At 38.0% G+C, this 26959-nt stretch overlaps 1 protein-coding gene across 2 annotated transcripts in view; it reads right to left on the bottom strand.

The window, feature by feature from the left end:
* The window catches only part of CACNA2D1 (calcium voltage-gated channel auxiliary subunit alpha2delta 1), a 960240-nt gene that overhangs the window by 247281 nt on the left and 686000 nt on the right, over positions 1 to 26959 (bottom strand). For both annotated transcript variants that reach the window (XM_082257081.1, XM_082257082.1), the window contains exons 9-10: positions 25180 to 25230; positions 18538 to 18637 (exon numbers count right to left, since the gene is read on the bottom strand). In XM_082257081.1, the coding sequence (XP_082113207.1) occupies positions 18538 to 18637; positions 25180 to 25230 (151 nt within the window). The remainder of the gene's footprint in view (positions 1 to 18537; positions 18638 to 25179; positions 25231 to 26959) is intronic.

Below are 26959 nucleotides of genomic sequence, written 5' to 3'. Positions count from 1 at the left end.
ACGGACGCAATGTCCGCTGGCCATCCACGATCGCTCACCATAGAGACAGAATGGTGGTCTGCCTATGTAAACAAGGCAGACCACCGTTATGTCACAGATGAACACAGGGATCCTGTGTTCCTGCTATTCAGGAACATAGATCTCTATTTTCATCTAGTGAGTCCATCCCCCACACATTTAGAAAGCATCCCATAGGGACACACTTAACCCTTTGATGGACCCTAATGTTAACCCCTTCCCTGCCAGTATCATTAGTACAGTAACAGTGCATATTTTTTAGCACTGATTACTGTAAAAATTCACTGGTCCCCTCAAAAGTGTCAGTTAGGTGTCCAATCTGTCTGCCACAATGTCGCAGTCCCGCTAAAAACTGCAGATCACCACTATTACTAGTAAAATATAAATAAATAAAATGCCAAAAATCTATCCCCTAGTTTGTAGACGTGATAACTTTTGTGCAAACCAATCAGTATGCACTTACTGGGATTTTTTTTTTGCCAAAAGAATGTGGCAGAACACACATTGGCCTAAAATGATGAAAAAATTAGATTTTCATTTTTTTTTTTTTTAATTGGCTGTGTTTTATAGCAGAAAGTAAATAAAATTGTTTTCTTTTTAAAATTGTCGCTCTTTTTTTGTTTTTAGTGCAAAAAAAAAAACTGCACAGGTGATTGAATTCCACCAAAAAAAAAAAAAACTTTATTTGTGGGGAAAAAAGGACATCAATTTTATATGGGTACAGCCTCACATGACCGCGCAATTGTCAGTTAAAATAACACAGTGCCGTATCGCAAAAAATGACCTGGTCATTAAGAGGGTAAAACCTTCCGGTATAGAAGTGGTTAATAGAGTTAAATGAAAAACTAAAAAGGAATTACTGGAAATGAAAAGCGGTAAAATCATGCTAACTTGTGTTTCTGAACATGAGCATGAAATGTATTACGGAAACTGAAAAGTGCTTAGATTTTATCAAAGACCTGATATTGTCAGTTTCCATAATGAAAAGAGTCTGTGTGCTTTTAGAATTGCGCAGCCTGTCTGGAGGTTTTTAACATAATGTACATGCTTATGTATAAACTGAAAAGACTTCTTGTCTGAAGACAGCAGCCAGAGACTAAGTGAAGAGTCTCCATTCACCTCCCAAGCAGCAGATAATACGGTTACTGGATGGGGCTGAAACATCCTTTTGGATATTTGATTATTTATTTTATTACCTTCACAATAAAATAAGAAAACAATAAGAATTCATCTCTAAAAAAGTGCAGCATTAAGAATTAAGAATCTCAGACGAGACTAACTACATATAGTTAATTGTGATATGCTGTGTTCCTTTATTAAATAGCAATTGCGTAATATTCTGGCACAACTTTGGGGAAGAAACAAATACAATTTATTTATGCTCTAGAACAGCATTTTTCAACTAGGGTGCCCATGCACCCTGGGGTGCCTTGGGGTTTCTTCTGGGGTGCCTTGACAAAATGCCTAAAAATTGCCCAAAAATGTATACAAGCCGGCAGGTGGATCAAGCCTGCCTTTTAGTTAGCCACAGGTTTTGATTGTGCACCATTTCAACCTTCCAAACACCAACATTCTAACAACAAGCGATGTCATCAGTGTTGATAAAAAAGGGTATTGATCGCTTGCATAGCATCCTTGTTTGACTATCATCTGCCCCTTTCCTTCAACACACTGGGGTCACAATATCTGAGTGATGAAGAGAAACTGAAGGAGAGGAGAAACACTGGAGTACTAGTCAGTACTAGTGTGCAAAAGTGTATTTGCTTTGGAAGAAAAAATTCACCTCTAACATTGGGTGTCCTACATGTGTCGATGCTGTCACAATATGTAAAAATAATAGAATAGTTTTTTACATTTTAGAATGGGGTGCCTTGAGGCAGTCCATTATTTTAAGGGTGCCTTGAGATTATCCAAAATTGACTGAAAAAAGGTTGAGAAACACTGGTCTAGAACAACTAGCTTGGCAGAAATAGATGGATGGAGATAAATGAAATAAAAAACTACCTGTTACTAGTTTAAAGGGCTGACCCTTGACTTCCTGATTGTTATTACTGATTAGTTTAGTTGCTGTCTGTGTGATTTTTCCAAATTTTTGCCACAAGGACAGAAATTAAGGTAAAATTCTTTAACAGGGGCAAAATGGAAATACAAACACTTTTATTAGTAATAAGTCGTAGTATGTCTGCAAACAAAACCATTTGTTTTTAACGTATACTGTTATGGCTGATAAGTGTGCTGGGAAATCTTTAGTTTACTTTTATCAGTGAGATGGGGAAAGCCCAAAACCTCAGTGACTTTTTTTTTTTCTTGGCGCCTGTGCCTTTATTCGAAAAATCCCTTTACTTCCTACTACAGTGACAACCAGTGGCGGCTGGTGCTCAAATTTTTTTTGGGGGGGGGGGCGCAAAAAGAAAAATGTAATAGGTATTGCTTCGCAGCAAAAAACGCGGTAAAAAATTGCGTGACTTTGAGGTGATGGTACAGGCATGGCACATGTGATGGTATAGGCATGGCACAGGTGATGGTATAGGCATGGCGCAGGTGATGGTATAGGCATGGCACAGGTGATGGTACAGGCATGGCACAGGTGATGGTATAGGCATGGCACAGGTGATGGTACAGGCATGGCACAGGTGATGGTACAGGCATGGCACAGGTGATGGTACAGGCATGGCACAGGTGATGGTATAGGCATGTCACAGGTTATGGTATAGGCATGGCACAGGTGATGGTACAGGCATGGCACAGGTGATGGTACAGGCATGGCACAGGTGATGGTATAGGCATGGCACAGGAGATGGTACAGGCATGGCCCAGGTGGTGGTACAGGCATGGCACAGGTGATGGTATAGGCATAGCACAGGTGATGGTATAGGCATGGTACAGGCATGACACAGGTGATAGTATAGGCATGGCATAGGTGATGGTATAGGCGTGGCACAGGTGATGGTACAGGCATGGCACAGGTGATGGTACAGGCATGGCACAGGTGATGGTACAGGCATGGCACAGGTGATGGTATAGGCATGGCACAGGTGAGGTCACAGGTCAGCTTCAATCACTTACCTCTCCTGTGCCATGCCTGTACCATCACCTGTGCCATGCCTGTACCATCACCTGTGCCATGCCTATACCATCACCTGTGCCATGCCTGTACCATCACCTGTGCCATGCCTATACCATCACCTGTGCCATGCCTATACCATCACATGTGCCATGTCTGTACCATCACCTGTGCCATGCCTGTACCATGACCTCAAAGTCACGCAATTTTTTTACCGCGTTTTTTGCCGCGAAGCAATACCTATTACATTTTTCTTTTTGCGCCCCCCCCCCCCAAAAAAAAATTTTGAGCACCAGCCGCCACTGGTTGTCACTGTAGTAGGAAGTAAATGGATTTTTCTAATAAAGGCACAGGCGCCAAGAAAAAAGTAAGTGGCTTGGTGGTGGGTAAAAATGGTGGCGGTTCCCCATCCGGGAAAGGTGTTGGTGCAGGACAGAATCTTGTTGATCGATCTTTTTCAGTGCAGACTCTGGATTTATTATCCTTATTACATACTGGTGGTCTGCCCTACCAGGGATCTCTACACCCCTTATCTCTACTATAACTCTACGGACTGAAAAGATATGGCTGGACCTACAAACCAGCCTCCACTTAAGCCAATCTTCAACTAAGAGAACACCTATATACTTACCTTGATCCTGCCTCCAGATGCAACACCTTCCTCATTAACTCTATGCTGTGGGCACATTAATATGCCCCTTTGAACTACAATACTAACACAGAAATATGTTATAGGCTCCCGATAAAGCTTTTTATATAAAAGCGAAACATGTTGAGCACTGTAAATATCTACTATCTACCACTTGAACATAATACCATGGGATCCTGACGGACGGCAGTCCTCTCCCTGTCACCGTTCATGAGATCCACCTTCTGTGATACAGTATGATAATACTTTCACAATAATCACATATTTCTTTGTTTTATTTTGTATATTGTTATACCAAATTAATGTTTTTTCTGTTTCCCCTTATGGGGCTCATGCACCAATATCGTTGGTTTTTAATAACTTCATAATAAACTGTGTTTTTTATATAAAGTACCAAGTGTGCCTTGAAAGTCCTTGCCTGTTCTATTCAAACCATTCTCTAGTATATTTGGGATGTGGCACTTTTTATCGCCTTACAATTTTTGGTTACCATAATACCTAGCGCCCAGAGTGCTGCTATCTAAATGCGATTTTCAAGCTCTAAAGATGGGCTTGAGCATGCTCGAACCCCACGTGCCCGATCTCGCATGGCAGCCGACATTGCACTCTGCTACTTATAGGCACTGAGACATTTCCTGAACTGTGCAGCTGCGGTAAAGGAGAGGGAAGATGGAAACACACTAGCTAATAGCAGCAGGCACATCCTCCTCCTTCTATTATCCATAATTCTTCATACTTAACCTGCATAGGTTCCTCCATGGTAATGAAGGCACTAGAAAAAAAATCATCCCAAAAAGTTTAAAAAGGGTAGATTTTTTTTTTTTTTTAAACCCCTTGGTATTATATAAGAAAAATCAGAAACTACAGCTCTTACACTATTATTATTTTCAAGAGGAGCTTCATATGTGCTCTCAACAAAGTTTAGCTTTAACTTAAAGATCATTTAGTAAGCTATTCTCTCCAATTTGCACACAAAAGTTTAAATTTATGTTTGCATGGGACCTACACAGGGTGATGTATACCTAGGGAGATCTGTTGCATAGTATATTACTTCACCTTGTTACAAGTGGTATATTTGTACAAAATACCTTTGCTTGGTGATTTGCCAATTTGTGGACAGATAGTTACTGTCCAATTGAACTCTAGGCATGCTTGAGAATCAGATTAGAATTTGAATTCATTCAATTTTAAATGTTATTTTTATTGACTAACATAATTTACTAAAGATGCTTTTGGGCCTGTTAAATTCCTTCCTCAGGCATTATGTAATATTTGCTAGCAATAACTGAATGGGCTCAATGGCTAGTGGAAACTAAGTAGTATGTGAGCAAGAATAATTACTTAAAGCCCAATTCCAGGCAAAATAATTTTCCCTAATCTAGATGTTATTTTGTACTTGACTCTTTTGTAAAACAGTTAACAGCAGGCTTTTGTCAAAGTGCCTAAAGAAAGTTATTTTAGAAGACTGAAAAATTAGAGCTCCTGCTTCAGACATCAGCACTGCAGGTCCCATAGACATAATAAACCAAGTAAAGTTGCACTTATATCATAAAGAAAATAACTATAGTCCAAAAAGTGATGTCACAAAGTCCATAAAGTCACAAAGTTAATTCTTCATCAACCAATTGATTGTGATCCCAGATGAAAAGAATAGCCTCCACCCCATATATTGGCTGCTTACCAAATGGTATTGACCTCCTGTCAAGGAAGGTCTCACTAGCCTGCAGCTATAGCTCAGTCTAGACCACTATTCAGATAATGGGGAAACTGATGCCTGTCACGCTTGAGGAGATTCAGTCAAAGAAAACCCCAGAAGAAAAAGAGCTTCGTAGCATAAAATCTTTATAGCATTTTTTTTAACAAATAAAGATTGCACTTACATAAGAAATAGAATAACGCATAAATAAAGCCGGCCGGCTCTGCACAGCAGCCTGTCCTTTTGGGACTTAGGCAAACACGGGGACATCAGCACGTTGCTCCTTCCAACGTATTTCGTCACAATCTGGGGCATACATTTTCTTCTTTTTTAGGAGGTCCCATAGACACCCATGCTAGTGTTGTGTCTTTGCCTTCCTACCATTCACAAAATCAGTGGGGGTGTTTATTTGACTTGCAGGGCTAATGTCCAGAGAGGGTCAAACATACAGTGGGAACTGTACTATTCTGGCCCATTACTTTTTTAAAGAAACTTGGCTTATGATTTCCAAATAAAGTGGAAGTATATTAGGGTTATTAAGCTATTTCCACTGCCATAATACATATCTGCAGTGGCAGGGCAGATGGACCTTAATGCCCAGATGCTGCATATGTGTATCCATGGGGAGGTGGTATGCTGAGGTTGTGTGATGCCTCCCAATCCTAGAGTTAAGACCCACATAAAGAATGGAAATGGTTTAAACACTAGATGCAGAAACGAGGAAGACATTAGGAAACAGTATGTTTTACAGTCATGTAATACCTTGTATTATAATTAAATGCATGTTCTGAAAGATTACCAGAACTTTCATCTCCACTGCAGAAGGACTGCTAGCAGGTCAAGTTGTTTAGGATTTGTACAACTTTCCATGGGTAAAATATAAAGGACAAAAATAGCCAAAGCTGTGCCCACTGAAGAAAACCCTGTGAAGCCAAACTCGAAAAAATGCCAATTGCTATATATGGTTAGGCTTTTTTAGTCTAAAACAGCTAATAACAAATTTACAGGGCAATCAAAAGAAATCAAAGTTTCTAACAATGAGTTACCTATGTCAAATATCTAATTTCCTCCTGAATTTTGAATGCTTATATAGTCTTTAAAGTAGGGCTCCAGATCCCTAAAATTCTTTAAAATAAAACACTTCATTACTAATAACTTCAGTTTGCAAAATTATCGTATGGTAATGCTTTTAGAAAAGGAATCCACCTAACTATAATTTGAATTATGTTATTTTTTTGTATTACTATATACAAGGTTACATTTATCTGATAAAAAAATATATTCAAGGAGCACATAATAAATAATAGTTGGTAATAGAGTTAGACTCTTCAACTATAAAATCTCTCTTGCAAGTTTCTAATGGGTTCATGGCAAAATATCCATTAGCAAAAAATAATATTTTTGCTATGTGATTTCTGTATCATCTAGCATTATGCTATTTCATCAGCACTGCATTATTCAGATTGAATGATGAGACATTCTTTATTGCCTACCAGTCCGAGCTACTGAACAATGAGAATACATTTGGCTGCAGATGTCATTCATTTCTATTCTAAGACATGTGTTCTGAAAATAAGTAACCTTGGAATAAAAGCTGCTACATAGTTATGTACAATGTAGCTTGTGCAGAAAAGCAGACACAATGAAATGATCATGGAAAAATGTTCCTTAGATACATATTCAATATAGGAAAATGAATAATGGTTAGAGAACTGTGCATAATCAAAGAAAAAAATGTTAATTAATTTGTGAACACCAAAGACTAAGATTAAAAAAAAAATATATATATATACCGTATTTTCCGGCGTATAAGTCAACTGGGCGTATAAGACGACCCCCTAATTTTCAAGTTAAAACAGGTTTTGGGCTATACTCGCCATATAAGACTACCCCCCTACCAAAGCAAGGCAACACCATTGAAAAACATCAGATTTCTCATAGATCTCCAAGGTACCCCAAGTACTGTAATACATGTAATCTCTCATAATATCTCCAAGGTACCCTAAGTATAAGTATTACCAGTAGATGTAATCTCAAGACGCTGGCTGTGTGGGAATCCTGTACCGGTATACCGTAATGAAAAGCCTGCTCGGATTGGCAGAGTCAGAGAGGCGGGCTGATGTTACTCCGCCAATCTGAGCAGGCTTTGCATTCAATAATAGAATACATCGCTCTCCCTGATTGGCTCAGCGCTGTACACTGTATGTAGCCGAAGCTACGGTACATACGGTATACCGGTACAGGATTCCCACACAGCCAGCGTCTTGAGAGATTACATCTACCAGTAATACTTATACTTAGGTTACCTTGGAGATATTATACTCGGCGTATAAGACGACCCCCCATTTTTGGAGGATTTTTTTGAGGTTCAAAAGTAGTCTTATAAGCCAGAAAATACAGTATATATATATATATATATATATACATACACACACACACACATATATACAGTATCTCACAAAAGTGAGAACAACCCTCACATCTTTGTAAATATTTTATAATATCTTTTCATAATTGGGCCCAATTTGGACATTTTCACTTAGGGGTGATACTGTGTGTGTATATATATATATATATATATATATATATATATATATATATATATATATATATATATATATATATATACTGTATATATATATATATATATATATATACATTTTTTGGTGTAAATACTGATATATATATATATATATCAGTATTTACACCAAATGATGATTATTACATGCTTTATTAAGACATATTAATAAGTTAAAGCTAAATTACTTGCAGCCTTTGAAAATATAAGGTGCACTAAATATGGTATCAATAACACTTACTGAGTAAGATTTTTATTTCTATAAAAACATTTTAAACATTTTGAACATTTTGCTTCAAAAGAACAAGCTCTCCAGCAGAATGTAGTGGTTAGAGAGATGAGACAACCCATTTAACACTAGCAGAGGTGCTTACAATGATTACATTTTATTTATTCATGTAAAACCATTATCGCAAAAGGATACTCTTTTGTGAACATGATCTATTTTAGTGAATGTTTGCTTAGCAAAGTGAAGCTGTACTCATATGCAGGCAAATTTATACAAAAACAAGATTTTGGCCTTGCACTTGATTGGATGACCAAAGCTTTACATTGCTAAGTGAACATTCTCTGCCTCTGTAATAAATCAACCAAAAGAAAAAATAAATAAATAAAAAGATATCAATATTTACAAGGGGCAGTATGAACTAGTAAACATTTCTGTTCATATATATATATATATATATATATATAGTGCCTTGCGAAAGTATTCGGCCCCCTTGAACTTTGCGACCTTTTGCCACATTTCAGGCTTCAAACATAAAGATATAAAACTGCAATTTTTTTGTGAAGAATCAACAACAAGTGGGACACAATCATGAAGTGGAACAAAATTTATTGGATATTTCAAACTTTGTTAACAAATAAAAAACTGAAAAATTGGGTGTGCAAAATTTTTCAGCCCCTTTACTTTCAGTGCAGCAAACTCTCTCCAGAAGTTCAGTGAGGATATCTGAATGATTTAATGTTGACCTAAATGACGATAAATAGAATTCACCTGTGTGTAATCAAGTCTCCGTATAAATGCACCTGCACTGTGATAGTCTCAGAGGTCCGTTTAAAGCGCAGAGAGTATCATGAAGAACAAGGAACACACCAGGCAGGTCCGAGATACTGTTGTGGAGAAGTTTAAAGCTGGATTTGGATACAAAAAGATTTCTCAAGCTTTAAACATCCCAAGGAGCACTTTGCAAGCGATAATATTGAAATGGAAGGAGTATCAGACCACTGCAAATCTACGAAGACCTGGCCGTCCCTCTAAACTTTCAGCTCATACAAGGAGAAGACTGATCAGAGATGAAGCCAAGAGGCCCATGATCACTCTGGATGAACTGCAGAGATCTACAGCTGAGGTGGGAGACTCTGTCCATAGGACAACAATCAGTCGTATACTGCACAAATCTGGCCTTTATGGAAGAGTGGCAAGAAGAAAGCCATTTCTTAAAGATATCCATAAAAAGTGTCGTTTAACGTTTGCCACAAGCCACCTGGGAGACACACCAAACATGTGAAAGAAGGTGGTCTGGTCAGATGAAACCAAAATTTAACTTTTTGGCAACAATGCAAAATGTTATGTTTGGCGTAAAAGCAACACAGCTCATCACCCTGAACACACCATCCCCACTGTCAAACATGGTGGTGGCAGCATCATGGTTTGGGCCTGCTTTTCTTCAGCAGGGACAGGGAAGATGGTTAAAATTGTTGGGAAGATGGATGGAACCAAATACAGGACCATTCTGGAAGAAAACCTGATGGAGTCTGCAAAAGACCTGAGACTGGGACATAGATTTGTCTTCCAACAAGACAATGATCCAAAACATAAAGCAAAATCTACAATGGAATGGTTCACAAATAAACATATCCAGGTGTTAGAATGGCCAAGTCAAAGTCCAGACCTGAATCCAATTGAGAATCTGTAGAAAGAACTGAAAACTGCTGTTCACAAACGCTCTCCATCCAACCTCACTGAGCTCGAGCTGTTTTGCAAGGAGGAATGGGCAAAAATTTTAGTCTTTCGATGTGCAAAACTGATAGAGACATACCCCAAGCAACCTACAGCTGTAATCGCAGCAAAAGGTGGCGCTAAAAAGTATTAACTTAAGGGGGCTGAATAATTTTGCACGCCCGATTTTTCAGTTTTTTATTTGTTAAAAAAGTTTGAAATATACAATAAATTTTGTTCCACTTCATGATTGTGTCTCACTTGTTGTTAATTCTTCACAAAAAATTACAGTTTTATATCTTTATGTTTGAAGCCTGAAATGTGGCAAAAGGTTGCAAAGTTCAAGGGGGCCGAATACTTTCGCAAGGTACTGTATATATATATATATGTATATAAATATTAGTATTTACACCAAAAATGGTTATTACATGCTTTATTAAGACCTATTAGAAAGTTAAATCTAAATTACTTGCAGCCTTTAAAAATATGAATTGCACTAAATATGGTATCAATACACTTACTGAGTAAGATTTTTATTTCTTTAAAAACATGTTTTCATTTTGAACATTTTGCTAGATGCATTGGGATTGATTTACAAACAACATTTTCGCTTTGCAAGGGAATTATCCCCAGAGCTTAGTAAATAAGGCGAAGCTATGCCAACTTTCATCATCCAATCACGTCCAAGCAAACATGATTTATTTATTTATTTGTACATGATTGGGTATTCTTTGCAAATTGACATTTTGCTACATTCATTAGGGTCTGGGGGGAAATTCCTCCTGCAAAGTGTAACCTCCCTTTGGAAGTGAACAGCCATTTTGTCTTTAGTAAATCAATCCAATTGTCTTATACTATCAGCCAGTTGATAAAAGCAGATGGTCCTTGCCCCCCACTGATCCCATTTTTATTATTATGCAAATAGTTATCTATATTACAACATATTTAATTACAGTAGTAGAGTCTTGTACTATGTTAGCCATCAATTAATACAGTAGGTGCAATGGATATGATACCTTTTATTAGCTAACTCAGGCCTTCTATAACCCTTACATTGCTCGTTAGGATTTATATAATTAGCATGGGAATAAACTTGAATAATTATGCATACTATTTAACATTATCAAAGTACATTTCAGACAGTCTCACATTATAAAATTGTGTTCACTGACCTGTCAAGATATAAACTGGGAAAAGTTGCGTTTAAGCATTATATTAGTATATACTGTAACACTTCTATGTTTTAATTGACAATTGCATGAATGTATAATAAGCTGTTCTTGTACGTGCGGTCTTATTCTTTAGTCAGTGATATATGATCCAGATAACAATAAAATGTGTCTAGGCTGACCTAAGAATTCGAATCCATCTTGTGAGCAACAGATCATCCTATTTACCCCTGAATGGCTTCCTATCAGGAAACCTTATTTATTAGAGTGTTATTCTCAGAAAAACACAGAATTCTCTACAGTAGCATTTAGTGTACTTTATGTCACGAATAGCCATTTACTGCAAGTGCAAGATACATTTTTCCTCTCTCAATGAGACACACAAGTCGAAATGTTAACACAGCAATGACTTTGGTGGTTAAGCTTTGGGGCAATAAGTATTTCACTAGGATGGTTTTTATGTAAGAAATTATTATTCACACACAGTAATAGTCTGCATTCAAGGTGTTGAAACGTCACCCATTAGCTCTGGAAATGTGGCTATCATATTAATACCACTGAACAGCTCCCACTAGTAACTTATTCTCTCCTTGTCAGGGTAAGCCAAAAAAATGTTTTTGCTTGGCTTTCCCGGAGCCACAAAATAACTTTAAAATGATCTTCACTGCATCAGCCAAAGGAAGCCAGACTTTAAATCACACAGTGCGTGGAGCAAGTCGTCGGACCTATCATTTACCACTTTGTGCAGTCAAAGCATATAACTGAATTATTTGGAAGGAATGGCAGTAATTCCCATATATCTGCACATTTATGAACAGCAGGCTTCTTTTCACATGCAAAGTGGTACACTTTCCTGTAGATGAAATGAAAATTAAGATGAGAATGCTTGACATATTAACCCTTGGTGATTTATACTGGCGCGGTATGACTCACGTGCTGCAACTTACTGAGAAACAAATGCATCTGTATAATTAAAAACTCTGCACTTAAGTGGTTCTGCACATTAATATTTAAGCCTCTTGTTCGTCAAGACTTCAGCATAAATCCTCATACAGCTGATTAAGTCACAGTGTCATTTTCCTGCCTGCACTGGCAAGAAAGTATATCCTAATCTTTTAGCTGTGACCATGAATAATGATAGGTAAGGTTCTGCTAACAACATGATTGGTAGTGCCACTTTTATTTTTATCTTAATTCTCAAGATGGATGTAAGCAATTGGAAGGCTGCATGTCGGGAATGCATACAATTGAGATATTTGGGGATTGCATCTTGATGTCTTTACATCAGTCATATTTAAAGGGGCTGAAGCAGCGTGTTTGTCCCTCATATCTCTTCTGTGTCATTTAAAATTAAAACATCTTTATTCTATACTTGAGAGGTTTGAAATACCAAAAAAGGCAGTTAACTGATGCCTTTTCGTGCTACAGATGATACAGAATGTTGTAGATGTGCTCAATTTAGTTGGTGTCATTTTTCATTCTTTTTTATTTATTTAAACACCCTAAATGCAGACAGACAGACCATTTATAATAGTTAGAATTTCAGAGAACTAATTATCTAAAAAATCTTGTGGGGGTTTGATTCAAATGCTAATAATGTCAAGGTAAAATAAGTTGTCTCTGTATCACTACTTCTTTTGTGTCATCCTGTGTGTGCAGGGCACAATAGTCCCGAATTAAGGAGGAGTCACCATGGTGCCCTGCATTTACAGTGTTATTAAGAATCTTGCACTAAGCCTGGAGAAGAGGGAGATGGGTGTTGGGCGCTAGTTACCAAGGAAGTGTCCACCAAATGCACAGACAGATGACCAATGGGTGCTTCCAGACTTTCCAATTATAGCCAACGTTCAGGGCAGCACTGGCAGGCAAAAAACAGGAAATCCCGCTGGCAGCAAATAGAAAGGAACAGGCGCCGCTGAAGTAAGCCAAAACTTTATTGCATAACAAATATAATATAGTAACTTACATGGGGGATTACTCTAGTCCATGTTCCGTAGGTGGTAGTTCCTTGGATATTGTCTCTGGTGTTCCGACGCGTCTGAAGAAGGAGCCGAGTACGCATGCTCCGAAACGCGTTACGTCACTTCTGGTTAGCCTGCACTCTATCGCGGCTTCCGGTTTAACCAGCTCCATGGTTTAGCTTCCTGGATCGTCACTTCCTGGCTGCAGGACGGCCGGAACACCGGAGACAACATCCAAGGAACTACCACCTACGGAACATGGACTAGAGTAATCCCCCATGTAAGTAACTATATTATGTTTGTTATGCAATAAAGTTTTGGCTTACTTCAGCGGCGCCTGTTCCTTTCTCTAAGCCTGGAGAAGAGGTGATGATGACTGTAAAAAAAATGAGATCCTGTAGGGCCTTGAAAGAAGCTAAAGGCAATTGAGGGTAGTGAGAGATGCCTAATGCAAACAATTTCATTGGGATAATGGAAACTCTCTGTGGTGCCTAGCAAATATAGCTTTCTTAGCTTCAGTATTTGAGATGTGTCAGAAGTAAAAAATTATAATTTCCAGAACTTTGTCATTGGATATTTAGCAGAACAGGAGGAATTTGCCTAAATTGATGTTTTCATTTCATGAAATCTTCAGATTCTAGATCCACCAGGGTTGGAGAGAGGCTTCCTACTTTCAAAGAACACTAAATCAAGTTGTACAGGTATTTGCAGACAGTGCTGCCACTAAGAGGACCTGTGAATTGTAATTTGCCTAGTGCTTAACCTCCTAGAGACCTAATTAACCCAGAGGTCTGTTGTGTCCCCAAAGACAGATAGGATTTTTTTTAAATGTTATTATAATTAAATCTCTCCAAATGTTGTACTTTGGTCCTATATTATTTACTACCCACTCTCTGTTGCATAACAGAACATTATTGCTGGTCAGTTTTTTTAGAGATGAGCTGGACACCCCCCGGTTCAGATCGCACCAGAACAGCTGAACATTACAAGAAGTGAAGTCTATAGGATCCAAACCTGAAAAATTAAAAGTCTTAATTTTGAATGCTTATATGCAAGTTATTAGCCATAGTATAGGGGCTCGGGTACTGCCCTGGGGGACATGTATCAATGTAAATTAAAAAAAAAAAAAAACAATTGTTTTTAAAGGAGCAGTGATTTTAATGACGCTTAAACTGAAACATTAAAAAATAAATATTATTTTTAATATAGTGCCTTGGGGATCCTCCTAGTGTGCCTGTAAAGTGGTGCATCTGTACAGTGTATAGAACCTGCTGCAGCAAAATTGAAATTTCTACAGAAAAATAAATGCATTTAAATGTACTTTGCAGTTGCAAGCTATTGCCGGTATGAGTCAATACAAAAAATAAAAATACCAGGCCCTTATCTAAGCATTCAGTCCAGCAAGTCAGGAAAGGGGGGGGGCAAGTGAGCCCCCCTCCTGAACCATACCAGGCCACATGCCACCAACATGGGGGGGCTTTAGGGCAGGGGAGCTCTTTCCCCCCACCCCAAAGCACCTTGTCTCCATGTTGATGGGGGCAAGGGCCTCTTCCAGACAACCCTAGGTGGTGGATGTGGGGGTCTGCATGCACATGCAAGTCCCCTGATCCTGCCCCCCCTATGTGAATGAGTATGGGGTACATTGTACCCCTAATTATTCACCAAAAAAGTGTCAATAAAAAACTGTTTTTGACAATTCCTTTATTTAATAATAAAAAAAAAACAACAATGTCCCCCGATGTAGATCCATCATCAAGCACAACAACAACGCCAACGCAGGACCCCAAAAAAGAAAAAACACTCCATCCCCAAAACTTCATCGTTTGACATTTGTTATATAGATAAGGGAAGAAAAGAAAAAAAAGCACCAAAATTCCCCAATGGGATTTACATGAGGCATACACTAAGAAGTAATGGAGTAACTACAAAAAAGGAGAATAGGTATTAAAATGAAAGGGAAATGTTTGGTACAGAACACTCCCAAATCTCATAAAATATAAATGCAACACAATATAAATACAACACATAAAGAGCTGCAGTACAGTGCTGCAGTATCATATTATGATACTAATGTTTATTCATATTGTACTTATAGATAACAAACTCTTTCTGTGCTGCAATTTCTTACCCTGAAGAAGGAACTACCAAAAAAACTCCAAAACATGTTGGGATGCTTATGTGAACTAGGGGATGCTTACATGTACAGTAACTAACATGTTCTTCTACCTTTGCATAATGCATACCCCTTGTTCTACATTGCTAGCACTGCAGCTCTTTATGTGTTGTATTTATATTTTATGAGATTTGGGAGTGTTCTGTACCAAACATTTCCCTTTCATTTTAATACCTATTCCATTTTTTTTTTTTGTGAAATAAATTATACAGTTTTTATTCTTATACTGTAGTTACTCCATTACTCCTTAGTCTATGCCTCATGTAAACCCCATTGTGAAATTTTGGTGTTTTTTTTCTTTTCAAACAAATTTGTTGGGGGGGTGGCATAACACTCTTCTAGCCTTCCTATCCATCAATACAAACCTATATATTTTGTAGCGTCATTTCCGGTGTCTCCAATGTCCGGATGAGCGAACTTGGAGACAAGGGGCAGGGTAGCTTCCGGCCGCTAACGTGAGCGGTACACGTAGCGGCGGCGGATGAGTTTCCGGCCGCCCACGTGGGGGAGATCTCCGCCCATAATCTAGCGTATACACACCCCTCCCCAAAAGGGTATAAATATGAGGAGATGAGGCTGCGTGCTCACGCCCTCAGTAGAAGTCCAATGCCGACGAAACGCGTCAGGGCGTGAGCACGCGGCCATTCAGCTATACACTAAGGACATCCCAGAGGATCCCCAGTCATAACGCCCATTGAGTCCGGGCAACATCGCGATCAGGTGGCTGGATCACCCGTACCGTGTGGCTCAGTGGGGACATCGTTTGCAGTGGGAGGACCGGGTTTTGTGCCTTGGATATTTGTTTCGCTCAAATACATCCGATTTCATGTGAGTGCGATTTTAATTTTTTAATAAAGCCTTGTTTGTACATATTACACTATGGGTCCCTATTTGTCCCCCTTTATGTGAGAGGAGAGGAGGAGGTGCTGTTCATATCTCTACTGGTCGGAGTGGAGTCCTGAGAGGATCGCCATCTGGGAGTGGAGGATCATTTGTGGAACAAAGCGCTAGACCCTAGCGTTAAGGGTACGTGGCCACTCTCTAGGGGGGGAGCACAGTGGTGAGGTGAAGGATACGGTAGTCGCAGAGTGACCAGCAAAGAAGTCTTGTTCAACACTATGTTACAAGTTTCCTATGCACCCTATCTCTCGTCTAACTTTACCCTGTGAACACCATGGACCTATGAACTTTGGCTTTATTTTAAATTTAATTTTTTTATATTATCATTCTGCTATTTACCCTCAACCTTGTCAGAGGTTGTTTTCTAGCGCTGCTAGTGCTTATGCGGGCTGTGGCTCCTATACGCACCTTTTTACATGTTATGATCTGAATATAGCGGCTGCTTTATTGGGAATATTGGCATATGAGAATTTACATCTGGTTGTTTTGGCTAGTTGTATATGTCTTGATCCTTTGAGGATTGTATCACATAAGCGCTGAGTGGGTAGGATAAGGAACTATTGTTTCTCTCTTGCTCCTTTTGTGAAACCTATATATATATATAGGTAAGGGAAGGAGCCACCTGAAAAAGTCACCTAGTGGCACTAACCCCTTGTGACGTCACTGACCCAGCATTCACAGGTTAGTGACATTACAAGGGAGCGGTGCCACCAGGTGATGTCACCAGGTGGCTTTGCCCCTTAACTATATAAGGAACTTGTTATGCCTTGTGTTTTTGTTCTTTCTGAGCCATAACACAAACACAATAAGTGGACCTCTGCTGGAGAAAAATTTTAGTGACTGGCCCTCCTTGAATTTTAATTCATTACTTCTACTTTACAGCCTGACATGTTTTTTCTAATTAACTGATAGGGTTCTAAGGTGACCTTGCTAGGTTTCAGGTTTAGCTTTCATAGACTAAGCAAGCAATTTGAGATTTATTTGCTATCAATGTATTGTTTTGAAGATAAACTAATTGCTTTTATCAGGGATTCAAATGTTCTTTTTTCAATATAACAGAGTGGAGTTCCATCCCATTTTATTAGCTAAGTGAATCCTTTTCTGCACTGACAGGTAAAACTGAAGTGACCTTGCTTCATCTTCAGTTTCCCTAAATATCCTCTACTGAAGGAAAATCATCTGTTACACGGATGCATGTTTAATGTTTCTTCCATGTCATCATGTGTTTCCCCTACACACCTTTGTTTCCTCTCACAGTCCAAAATTAAGGGGGAATAAAGAGAATATGGACAAATAACTTTGCTAGAGACATTAAATTGTGAACCCGCTGCAAAAAGTTCTGTAATGTCAGCACCACCAATATATTTGATGACATATTTGGTATTTAAGATTTATCTTAACTTACCATCAGGGCAATAAGTCATTAGAGAACTGTCCAATGGGGACACAGATGAAAAACATAAATTTAATAGAGTGGAAAGTGTTAGAACCTCTAATATTGTTATTACTGCTGATTACGCCATCCTGTAGGGATGACTACTGCTAGACCCATCTCTTGCTCTGACAGACATTTTAACTCTTCCCCTCTTTATTCAAAACGATGGAAAAAATCGCTGGAGTAAATATAAGATACGATTACATGAAGGCTGTACAGAATGCAAAAAGAAGAAGTTTCAGTGAAATGGTTTAAGTGGTTGTTAAGCCACTGTGCTGTCTTCACACAATCATCTGCGTTTAATAATGTTAGGTCCCCCAGTGTCTGTGCCTTATAAAAAAAATGCCGTTCTATACCTTATTTCAGAGTGCCTCTTGGCCTTTATGTGACCATCTGCCTCTCCCCTCTCTCGATCTGACAGCTACAGTGGGAGGGGACGAGAATCCCCCACTGACGTCAGTCGAAATGAGGGGAGGAGAGAAGGAGAGAGGCGAGAAGTCATGTGAGCGATAAAGCACAGAAACTGCGGCATTTAACATTATTAAACACAGTGGATTGGATGAAAATGAATTAAATTAAAAAGTATTTTCAGCAGCAGGGAGGGAGGGGCGGGCACTTTCACTAACAGATAGTCGGGGGGGGGGAGAGGACAGAGGAGAGAGCAGATGACTGAGGCATGTAAACAGACCCTGGTGTCAGGGCTCAGCAGCCATGATAAACAGTGGTCAGTTTACAGGGGGAAGGGCAGCTTCAGGCAGGATCAGCCAGGTATTTCAGGTCATAAAAGGGGCCAGATTACACAGCACAAGCACTGTGCTGTACAACATGCTTTAAAGGAACAGTTTCCATTTTTTTTTTTTGGTTAGAGTAACAAACCCTTTAAGTTTTAATAAGCACAACATGATTTGGGATTCAAAAAAAAGGAAATAGGCATCACCACAGAGATACTTACAGCAGCGACATTTACAAAATCATCATCTGAGAGGGTTTCCAACATCTCAGTCACAGAGGTTCTTATCAACTTCAATGTCAGCCCACTGACACTTCCGCTTCTGTAAAAAGAGACAAAAATGTACAGGGTGTGCAAAAATAAATCCGCCTGAAATATCCTAATAATTTTCAAGTCCTGTGTCAATTAAATTAATTGGAAAACTATCCAGTTATCCATGTCTATCCCTTCTTCCCTCTTCAAAAAACAGGCATTTTAAAAGATCTAAATGGTAGCTTGTCTGCTTCAGGGCAAAGCTCAAACAGGGAAGATTGCAAATGCTGATGAAACACATTGCAGTTATATAAAAGTATTTCAATCCATTTAAAGCATCAGATGCAATCTTTTCCATCAAAGCGACAAACAAGAGAATAGATTTTTTTACTACAAAGCAATCTACGAGACACATCAACCTTGATGTTTTCTCCCCTGACATTAACCTAACAAAGAGCCCTCTGTGGAAACCAAGAGATGCTTTTATTAGACCAAATCTCTCACTTTTCACTCAGTATATACAACTCTAAATAAATGCCAAAAGAACATATGTACTACCAGGGAATGAGATCAATTAGGAGGACAAATGTTTTTGTTTTTTTTTTGACTGGACGGGCAATATTTTGTGTTCCTGGGAGGGTGTTAGTTGTTGGAAAAATACATTGTTATCTGAGCAAATTTGGTTTAGAACAAGTGTATAATTAATACATATATATATATATATATATATATATATATACAGAAATAGGAATTTAGGAACATGTAAATATTGATATCTTTTTATTTTTTCTTTTGGTTGATCTATTACAGAGGCAGAGAAAGTTCACTTAGCAACGTGAAACTTTGGTCATCCAATCAAGTGCAAGGTGAAAATCTTGTTTTTGTATAAATTTGCCTGCATTTGATTGAGTAGTAGGGATGATTGAACGGTTCGGGTCGACCATTGGTTCGGCCCGAACATTGGCTGTTCGAGGCTCGGCCGAATTTAGAACTTTTTGCCCAAAAAGTTCGGAATTCGGCAACCAGAACCGACCAAAATGCAATGGTTAAGGAAATGGGCTTTAAAAGCCTGTGATTGGACCAGAACCATTAGAAAAAGCCAATTGAGGGGGCAGGAGAATGCTAGGAATGTGATTGGAGTGACTAGGGGGTCCATAGTCCAATCATTAGTGAATACGCCCCCCAGTATATAAGATAGCCCCCGCCAAATTCCTAGCATTCTTATACGGGACATGGAAGAGAGTGGAATGCTGTTCTGTTACTTCTGTTACAAAGTGTCATTTAGCATTTATTAGTGTGAGGAAAGGGATATCTAGTGTAGTTAGAGTGCTCTTTTACACTTTAGTTAGCTTTAATTTATTCAGTTTCTGTAGGGAAAGTGTTAAGTGTAAGGGGACCGTAGTGTAGTGTAGGGTTAACTGACAGTGACTGCTATGGCAGGGTGACAAAACCCTTCCATAGCAGGGTGACCGCTATAGAGAAAAGCTAGTTTCTCTCAAGTCACTTTCGCTTCTGTAATATGGCTTCGCCGCCGCCAGCATTCTTTTTGGCTGCAGGCGTTGCTAGTGATTTCATGTTTGGAGTCAGACATGACATCTGAACATGTGTATAGGGGGTATATATACACAACCATGTCTGTATATATACACCTAGACATATATAGGTGTGAAAGGAGCAGAAAAAACTACTTGCACTAATGAAATAATTAACACCAATATAGTTACGCTCCTATCACACCTATATATGGCTAGGTGTGTATATACATATAAGTATGTGTGTATATACACCACTATACACAAGTTCAGATGTTTTGGCTGCCTCCAAAGAACCCAAAAAAATGCCCAAAAAAACTCTAGCGTCAAAAAAAAAACGCCCAGGTGTGTTGTTGCAGGCATTTTTTGGGGGTTTTTGGAGTCAGGCAAAACATCTGAACTTGTGTATACGTGTATATATACCACTATACACAAGTTCAGATGTTTTGCCTGCCTCTAAAGAACCCAAACAAATGCCAAAAAAAAAGCCTGCTACTAAACTGGCAAGGTGTGAAAAGCGAGAAGCAAACAACCTGTTCTATAAGTGCACTAATACAAACAATCCTTTTTTTTTTTCATGGTTCTGGACATGCTACAGAGCTGAAACTTCACAGGTACACCTTTTAGACCCCCCCAGACACAAAATCACACAAAAAAAGTTCTTAAAAATTGTCATTTTTGATAAAAAAGCCAATTATTGAAAAAAAAAAAAGAGATTTTTTGATTTTGAAACATGCTACAGAGCTGAAACTTCACAGGTACACTCTTTTTTTTTTTTTAATTTTTTCAATAATTGGCTTTTTTATCAAAAATTACAATTTTTAAGAACTTTTTTGTGTGATTAATAATCCCTGGGGCATGACCCAGAACCCTAGGCACTTTTTAGGGGCATTTATTGGGTTTTAGGGCTTTAAAATTGTGTTTTTTGATTACCGAAGTTCGGGTCCCATTGATTTCAATGGGGTTCTGAAATCCGGGCCGAACTTTCGGGTAGTTCGGATTTTCTGGCCGAACCGAACTTTTCAAAAGTTCAATCATCCCTTTTGAGTAGTCAAAGTGAATACAGCTTCACTTTGCTAAGTAAACATTCACTAAAATAGATCATGTTCACAAAAGAGTATACTTTTGGGATAAGGGTTTTACATGAATAAATAAACTTTGATCATTGTAAGCACCTCTGCTAATGTTAAATGGGTTGTCTCATCTCTCTAACCAGTACATTCTGCTGGAGAGCTTGTTCTTTTGAAAAACAACAGGTTTACTGGCCAGATCACTAGATGAAAATAAAAGAAAGAAAGCCTGAAAAAGTAAATGAATGCAGCCATCACATCTAAGAATTGGTAAGCTGCAATATTTTTTAGTTCCTCTTCTATCAGCTTCTGGAATACAGGCTGTGGTCCCTGCTAGACTCATACACATGCTATGCTGTGATTTTAGTTGGATCCGCATGAAAATTGGGCTGCTTGTTTCCAGTGACTCATTTTTTTCCTTTTTGATACTCAAACTGTAGTGGAAATTGACTTTAGTGTTCTGTTTTTTGAATTTTGATCATTGTTTTTAGATGTCTGTCTGTAATTTTGGTTTACTTTTAGGTATTGACTTTTTGTTTCTGTATTTTTTTGGGGTAACTTTTATTAGTGAAGGTTTTCTGCACTGTTTTCTCTTTGTTCCTTTAGTATCTATGCTAGCTTCTACTATCTAATTGTACAGCTACATCAGTTTTACTTAGACATCACCTGGCAGGGTAGTGGCATTGCGTATGCTTTTTTCTTTTGTTTTAAGCTGCAATATAATAAATGTTTGCTTTTGAATTTAATTCTGCTCTAAAGGGACATTCCATAACCCTAAAAAAGGCATTGCTTCTGCAATCAACTTTATACCATACCAGGAGGACTTTTTGGTTTATATGTTGTTAAAATTATGTTATTTACTGAGCTTCTCTTTTGTGAAAAGGTTCTATGTAACATGGCATTTCAGTTTGTGTTAACATTGCTATTATTATAACTCCTACGTAGAAGCTTATTGTTCCACTTCACAATTGTCCTGTTTTGCCCTTCACTCTACTCCTTGTTTTCAGAATTCTGCCTTGCCCTTCACCCCTAACATTCACTAAAGGCATTTGATGCTATAAAAATGAAACTATCTATAAATATAATTTGTTTTAAAGATATTTTGAGTTTATATAAAAAAAAATAATAAAAAAAAAAACACTGTACATTTGTACAGAGCAAAAAAGATCAGTGTACAACAATCAAACAATAAAGTTGGCTTAAATCAATTCACATGTCTCATAGAATAATTAAATGGGACTGGGTCGCACATGTGGTACAATATAAGCAGACATACCATTTTTCAGAACAAAATTCAAAGCAGTTGTGAATATAGATGGATTGTAGTTGAATTCTTACGATAACGAGGCCAAAGTCAAGGGACTCGCAAGCCATTTTCCCCAATTTTTATAAAACACTTTTGGTCTCTTCCTAAGCTCAAAGGTGGGTTTATATAGAGGCAGGGATTCATTGGCTAATTTCAACCAATGTGATAGTGTGGGTGATACCAATCCCTTCCAAGATAGTAAAAGAGATTTCTTAGCATAAAAGTACAGGATACACAACAATCTCTTTGTGTGAGAAGGAAGTGTCAGGTTCCAAATTTTACCCAGGTCTTAGGATCCAAAAAATTTGGTAAGCCCACAAAAGAGGAAATAAATGAGCCTACATTGGACCAGAATCCCTGGACTACCGGAGAAGACCAGAAGCAGTGTAAAAAGTCAGCCACCTGGCTACAACCCCTAAAACACTCTGCTGAGGAAAGTAGGCCCATTTTATGTAATCTAGCAGGAGTAAGATGTAATGGAAAATTTTAAGTTGTATGATTCTGTCTTTAGATGATATTAGAAGATTTAGATGATGACAGATGTTTTATAGGTGTCACTAAACTCAGACCACTCCGATTCCTTTAGAGGTATATCCATGGAAATAAATATAATTTTTAATGCAGTTATGCATCTTAAAAGCTAATAAATTACATATCTGAGAATGTTTAACATAGACATATCATTTCATATTTTCAGCAGGTATGTAAATGTAAATGTTCAAAATCAGCACTTGCACATTTACTAACATAGAAAAAGAAAAAGGAAATGGTGTTTAAAAAGTTTTAAATACAGTATGTTCTTTAGGGAGTTTCAGATAGTGAATAACATTAATTGTATCAGGGATATCTAGGAACATTATACTAAAAATGAATTGCGCTTGGAGGGCAAGTGTAGCTTGCAAATGACAAAAGAACCAATATAAAAATACGTGCAGCGCTATATAATATTAACAAACAGAACTGAAGTGATGCAACAACAATAATGAAACAATATACGGTATAATACTATAATAGTGAGAACATAGTAAATTACATTAAAAAAGGGGAAGTTAATAGAGTCCAAGGTGTAAAAATTTAATTGGCGAGTTCCAAACTTCAGTCCATAGATCACCCAAAAATATGTCTGTGTTGAGAAGAAAATAATCCGTAAAATAGTGACTTCACACAGTGTTCCACCACCTCATTTAAATGATGTGCACTTACCAGGAACTGTGAAATCTTATACATAAACTAAAGAGTCAGATGAGATTGTGTATTATTTGACAATAAAATGTAACCCTCCTCATAGGTGAAGGTCCAGAAAATTCTACAATTAATTATTATTATTAAAGATTTTATGGGACGGTACTGACTGATTTCCCTGGATACCCATGGAGAAATTGCTCCATGGGAGTCCTCTTCAGGAGTGAAGGTTTTGTCATGTTGCAGTTTGCCATTACAGAAGTGCATCTGACTCTTTACTTTAAGTATGAGTCCTTGGTTTCTGGTAAGCGTATATCATTTAAATGAGGTGGTGGAACACCAAGTGAAGTCACTATTTACAGATTATTTTCTGCTCAACACAGACATACTTTATTATGTGATCTGATTGAATTTTTACAACTTGGACTCTATTCACTTAACCTTTATCAACTTTATTGTTTACTACCTTCTCACTATTATACTATTATACTGTATATTGTTTCATTATTGTTGTTGCATCGCTTCAGTTCTGTTGTCTAATATTATATAGCGTTGCACGTATTTTTATATTGATACCTAGGAACATGATTGAAGTAGTCACTCCCAATGTTAGGCATCCCACTGTGTTAATAGCATCTACCACTTCTCCCCAGGAGGTCTGTAATTGAGGACAAGTCCATAGTACATAATTGAACCGACTACAGTCTGACATCTATGACACAGAATAAATAGTAGTGAGTCTTTTTGGTAAGAAGTAAGCCTTGTGTAAAAACTTAAGTTGTATAAATCTGTCCATATTGGAAATCATAGGAGAAAGGTATTGTTGCAGACCCTCAGATAAGTCATTACTTTCTATTTAGCTGGACAGTTGTGGGGTGTTGTTACATAATCATTTAAGATATATACCATTTCTAATGATTTGTTTCATATGTCTGCTGTAACAAGTGCATGACAATAATCAACAGTACTAAAAGTAGTAGTGAAATGATAAGTTTTATAGATGTTTTGCAGAGAAGGCAACAAAAGGAAGTGACACACAAAATGTAGGAGCCAAATGAACAGGTGGTTATCAAGAAAATAAAAATTAAATAAAAATGCTAGAGTTATATCCAAAAAAGGTGAATGGACATGCGAGAAATGCTGCACTTAAAATTGTCTTTTCTAATGATTCAGCAGAAAAACATGTAACTGCGTCCTTACTGAATAGTCTTTGAAGGCCTTTATGGAGAGCGTTGCCAGCATGTGCTGTCACCATTTTTGGATGTAATGTTCACAGTATTGCTCACAGCATGAATGAGACAGATAAGCCCCAGCAGGAGCAGGATCTGCAGCAGATTCATTTGGACTAAGCTTGACTGCCAAAGAGTTTCTGGTTAACTGCAACCCTACATAGTAGATGTATTAGTACACAAAAGTAAACGTGAGTTGTACTTTTAGGTATAGTGCTGTTGTGAATTGGCTGTTGACATATTTTTGTGATGGTCCTTACTTGCCTAAAATAATTAGAAAAAAAGATACCTACACATCCACCAAAATAAGCATGTCTTTTGGAGATGCTGCTCCTTGAATATACCTAAAATATGAATAAGAAAAAAAGTTTAGTTTATTTCACTAAATAACAACTAACTTTTTAAAATATAAAATGAAAAATAACCATTTTTATATTTTTTTTTTATTTGTACTCTTATTGCACCTACCAATTGTAAAGTAAGGATACTAAAAAGAACCAGCTCAATAACATGTTATAAATAAATAAATGCGCTAAACCTGGGGTGAAAAAATCCAATCCCAGTGGACGCCTGTTTTAGGGGGGGTGCGTTGGGTGGAGAGCTGTACCGCGCTGCAGGCGGCCGAGCTATCCAGACATTTAAAGCTGTCTACATCATCTATATGTCAGTACAATCTACATTGTTTTAATAAAAGTTTTAAAGGTAATGCACTATTGGCCGCTTTTCATTTCCTCATGCTGCACTGTGTCACTGCTGGAAAGCCCGGGATATTCGCAGGGAGCTTTATGTTAGTGCCCAAGGGAAGTGTCGGCGTTTGAAGTTGGTGTCGATCCTTAGCCCTGTATGTCTGGAGCAGCTATCCCTTCAAAGTCGGGAAGCTCTACACCCAGTACAGCTGTCATTAGTATTAGGTCCGGCTACTGCGGCTCAGCTTTTTCATATGTGCCAAGTTTAATCCGAAACCTAACCGTTTGAGCACAGAGGGGTTGCATGCAGCACCAAAGCGGATAATCGTGTGGACTACATTCACTTTTTTTCCTGCAACCAGAATCTTTATGGTCTTGTTTCACTATATTTGCACTTTTAGTGGACTTATTTTGGACTTTTCACTTTATACTGAAATGTCATCACCTCCTATTTGATTGTCTCACTTTTTAAAGTGGCACTAGGTTGATATGAGCTATAATGTCTATGCCACTCATTCTTACATGGGTATTTTTTAACTAGTATATTCATTCCAATTTATCACCATATAAACCAGGGGTGGGGAACCTACGGCCCGGGGGCCATATGCGGCCCTCAAAGTCATTTGGTCCGGCCCCCCGTGCAGCTTAGTCTGTGTCTCTCAGCTGATCTGTCAGAACGGAGCCGATGCTTCCTGTATAGTTCTGGCTCCGTTATGACAGTCTGAGTGAGTCAAAGGCGGAGTGATATCAAATGCACTCTGCCTGTGACCAATACAGGAAACATTGCCTCTTCCTCCAGCGCAGAGCTGGAGTCAGACTGACTGACGCAAACCTGGAAAACCAGTTGCGAGTAGCAACATCATCAATACCAGCTAACATCACACACCTCACCAAAGAGAAGCAGTTGCAGCCATCACATTAGGGGTGAGTTAAATGTTTGACCAAATATAACAGGCACATTTTTAAGTTGATAATTTTGTACGGCCCCCGAATAATTTTCTAAATACCCAAATAGCCCTTGGCAGAAAAAAAGGTTCCCCACCCCTGATATAAATATTTGTTTATTTTGATAAGTGTATTAATTAGCGCACCTTCACAATTTAACTTCAATAATAAGTTATGTCTAAGATGAATATGGAACAAAGGCCTTCAATCCCGGCTCAATGCAAAGCTAAAAAATTGAAACAAATGTCTATAATTCAGCTATGATATGATTAATAATGTAGGGAAATGTATTTTAGCAGAAACTGGCGAATGTCATTTGAAATTAAATTCTTGTGTGGGGTGTTATTTACAGGTTCACTGAATTTTACAAATATCTACATATTTAGATGCATTTATAAAGAAAATGTTAGTTACACTTTACTTTTGGAAGTATTGTTCTTAG

This window comes from Pelophylax lessonae (genome assembly GCF_965119305.1).
Source record: "Pelophylax lessonae genome assembly, chromosome: 4".
NCBI lineage: Eukaryota > Metazoa > Chordata > Amphibia > Anura > Ranidae > Pelophylax > Pelophylax lessonae.
Note: the sequence above shows the minus strand (reverse complement) of the source record. Positions and strands in the feature narration are given on the sequence as shown.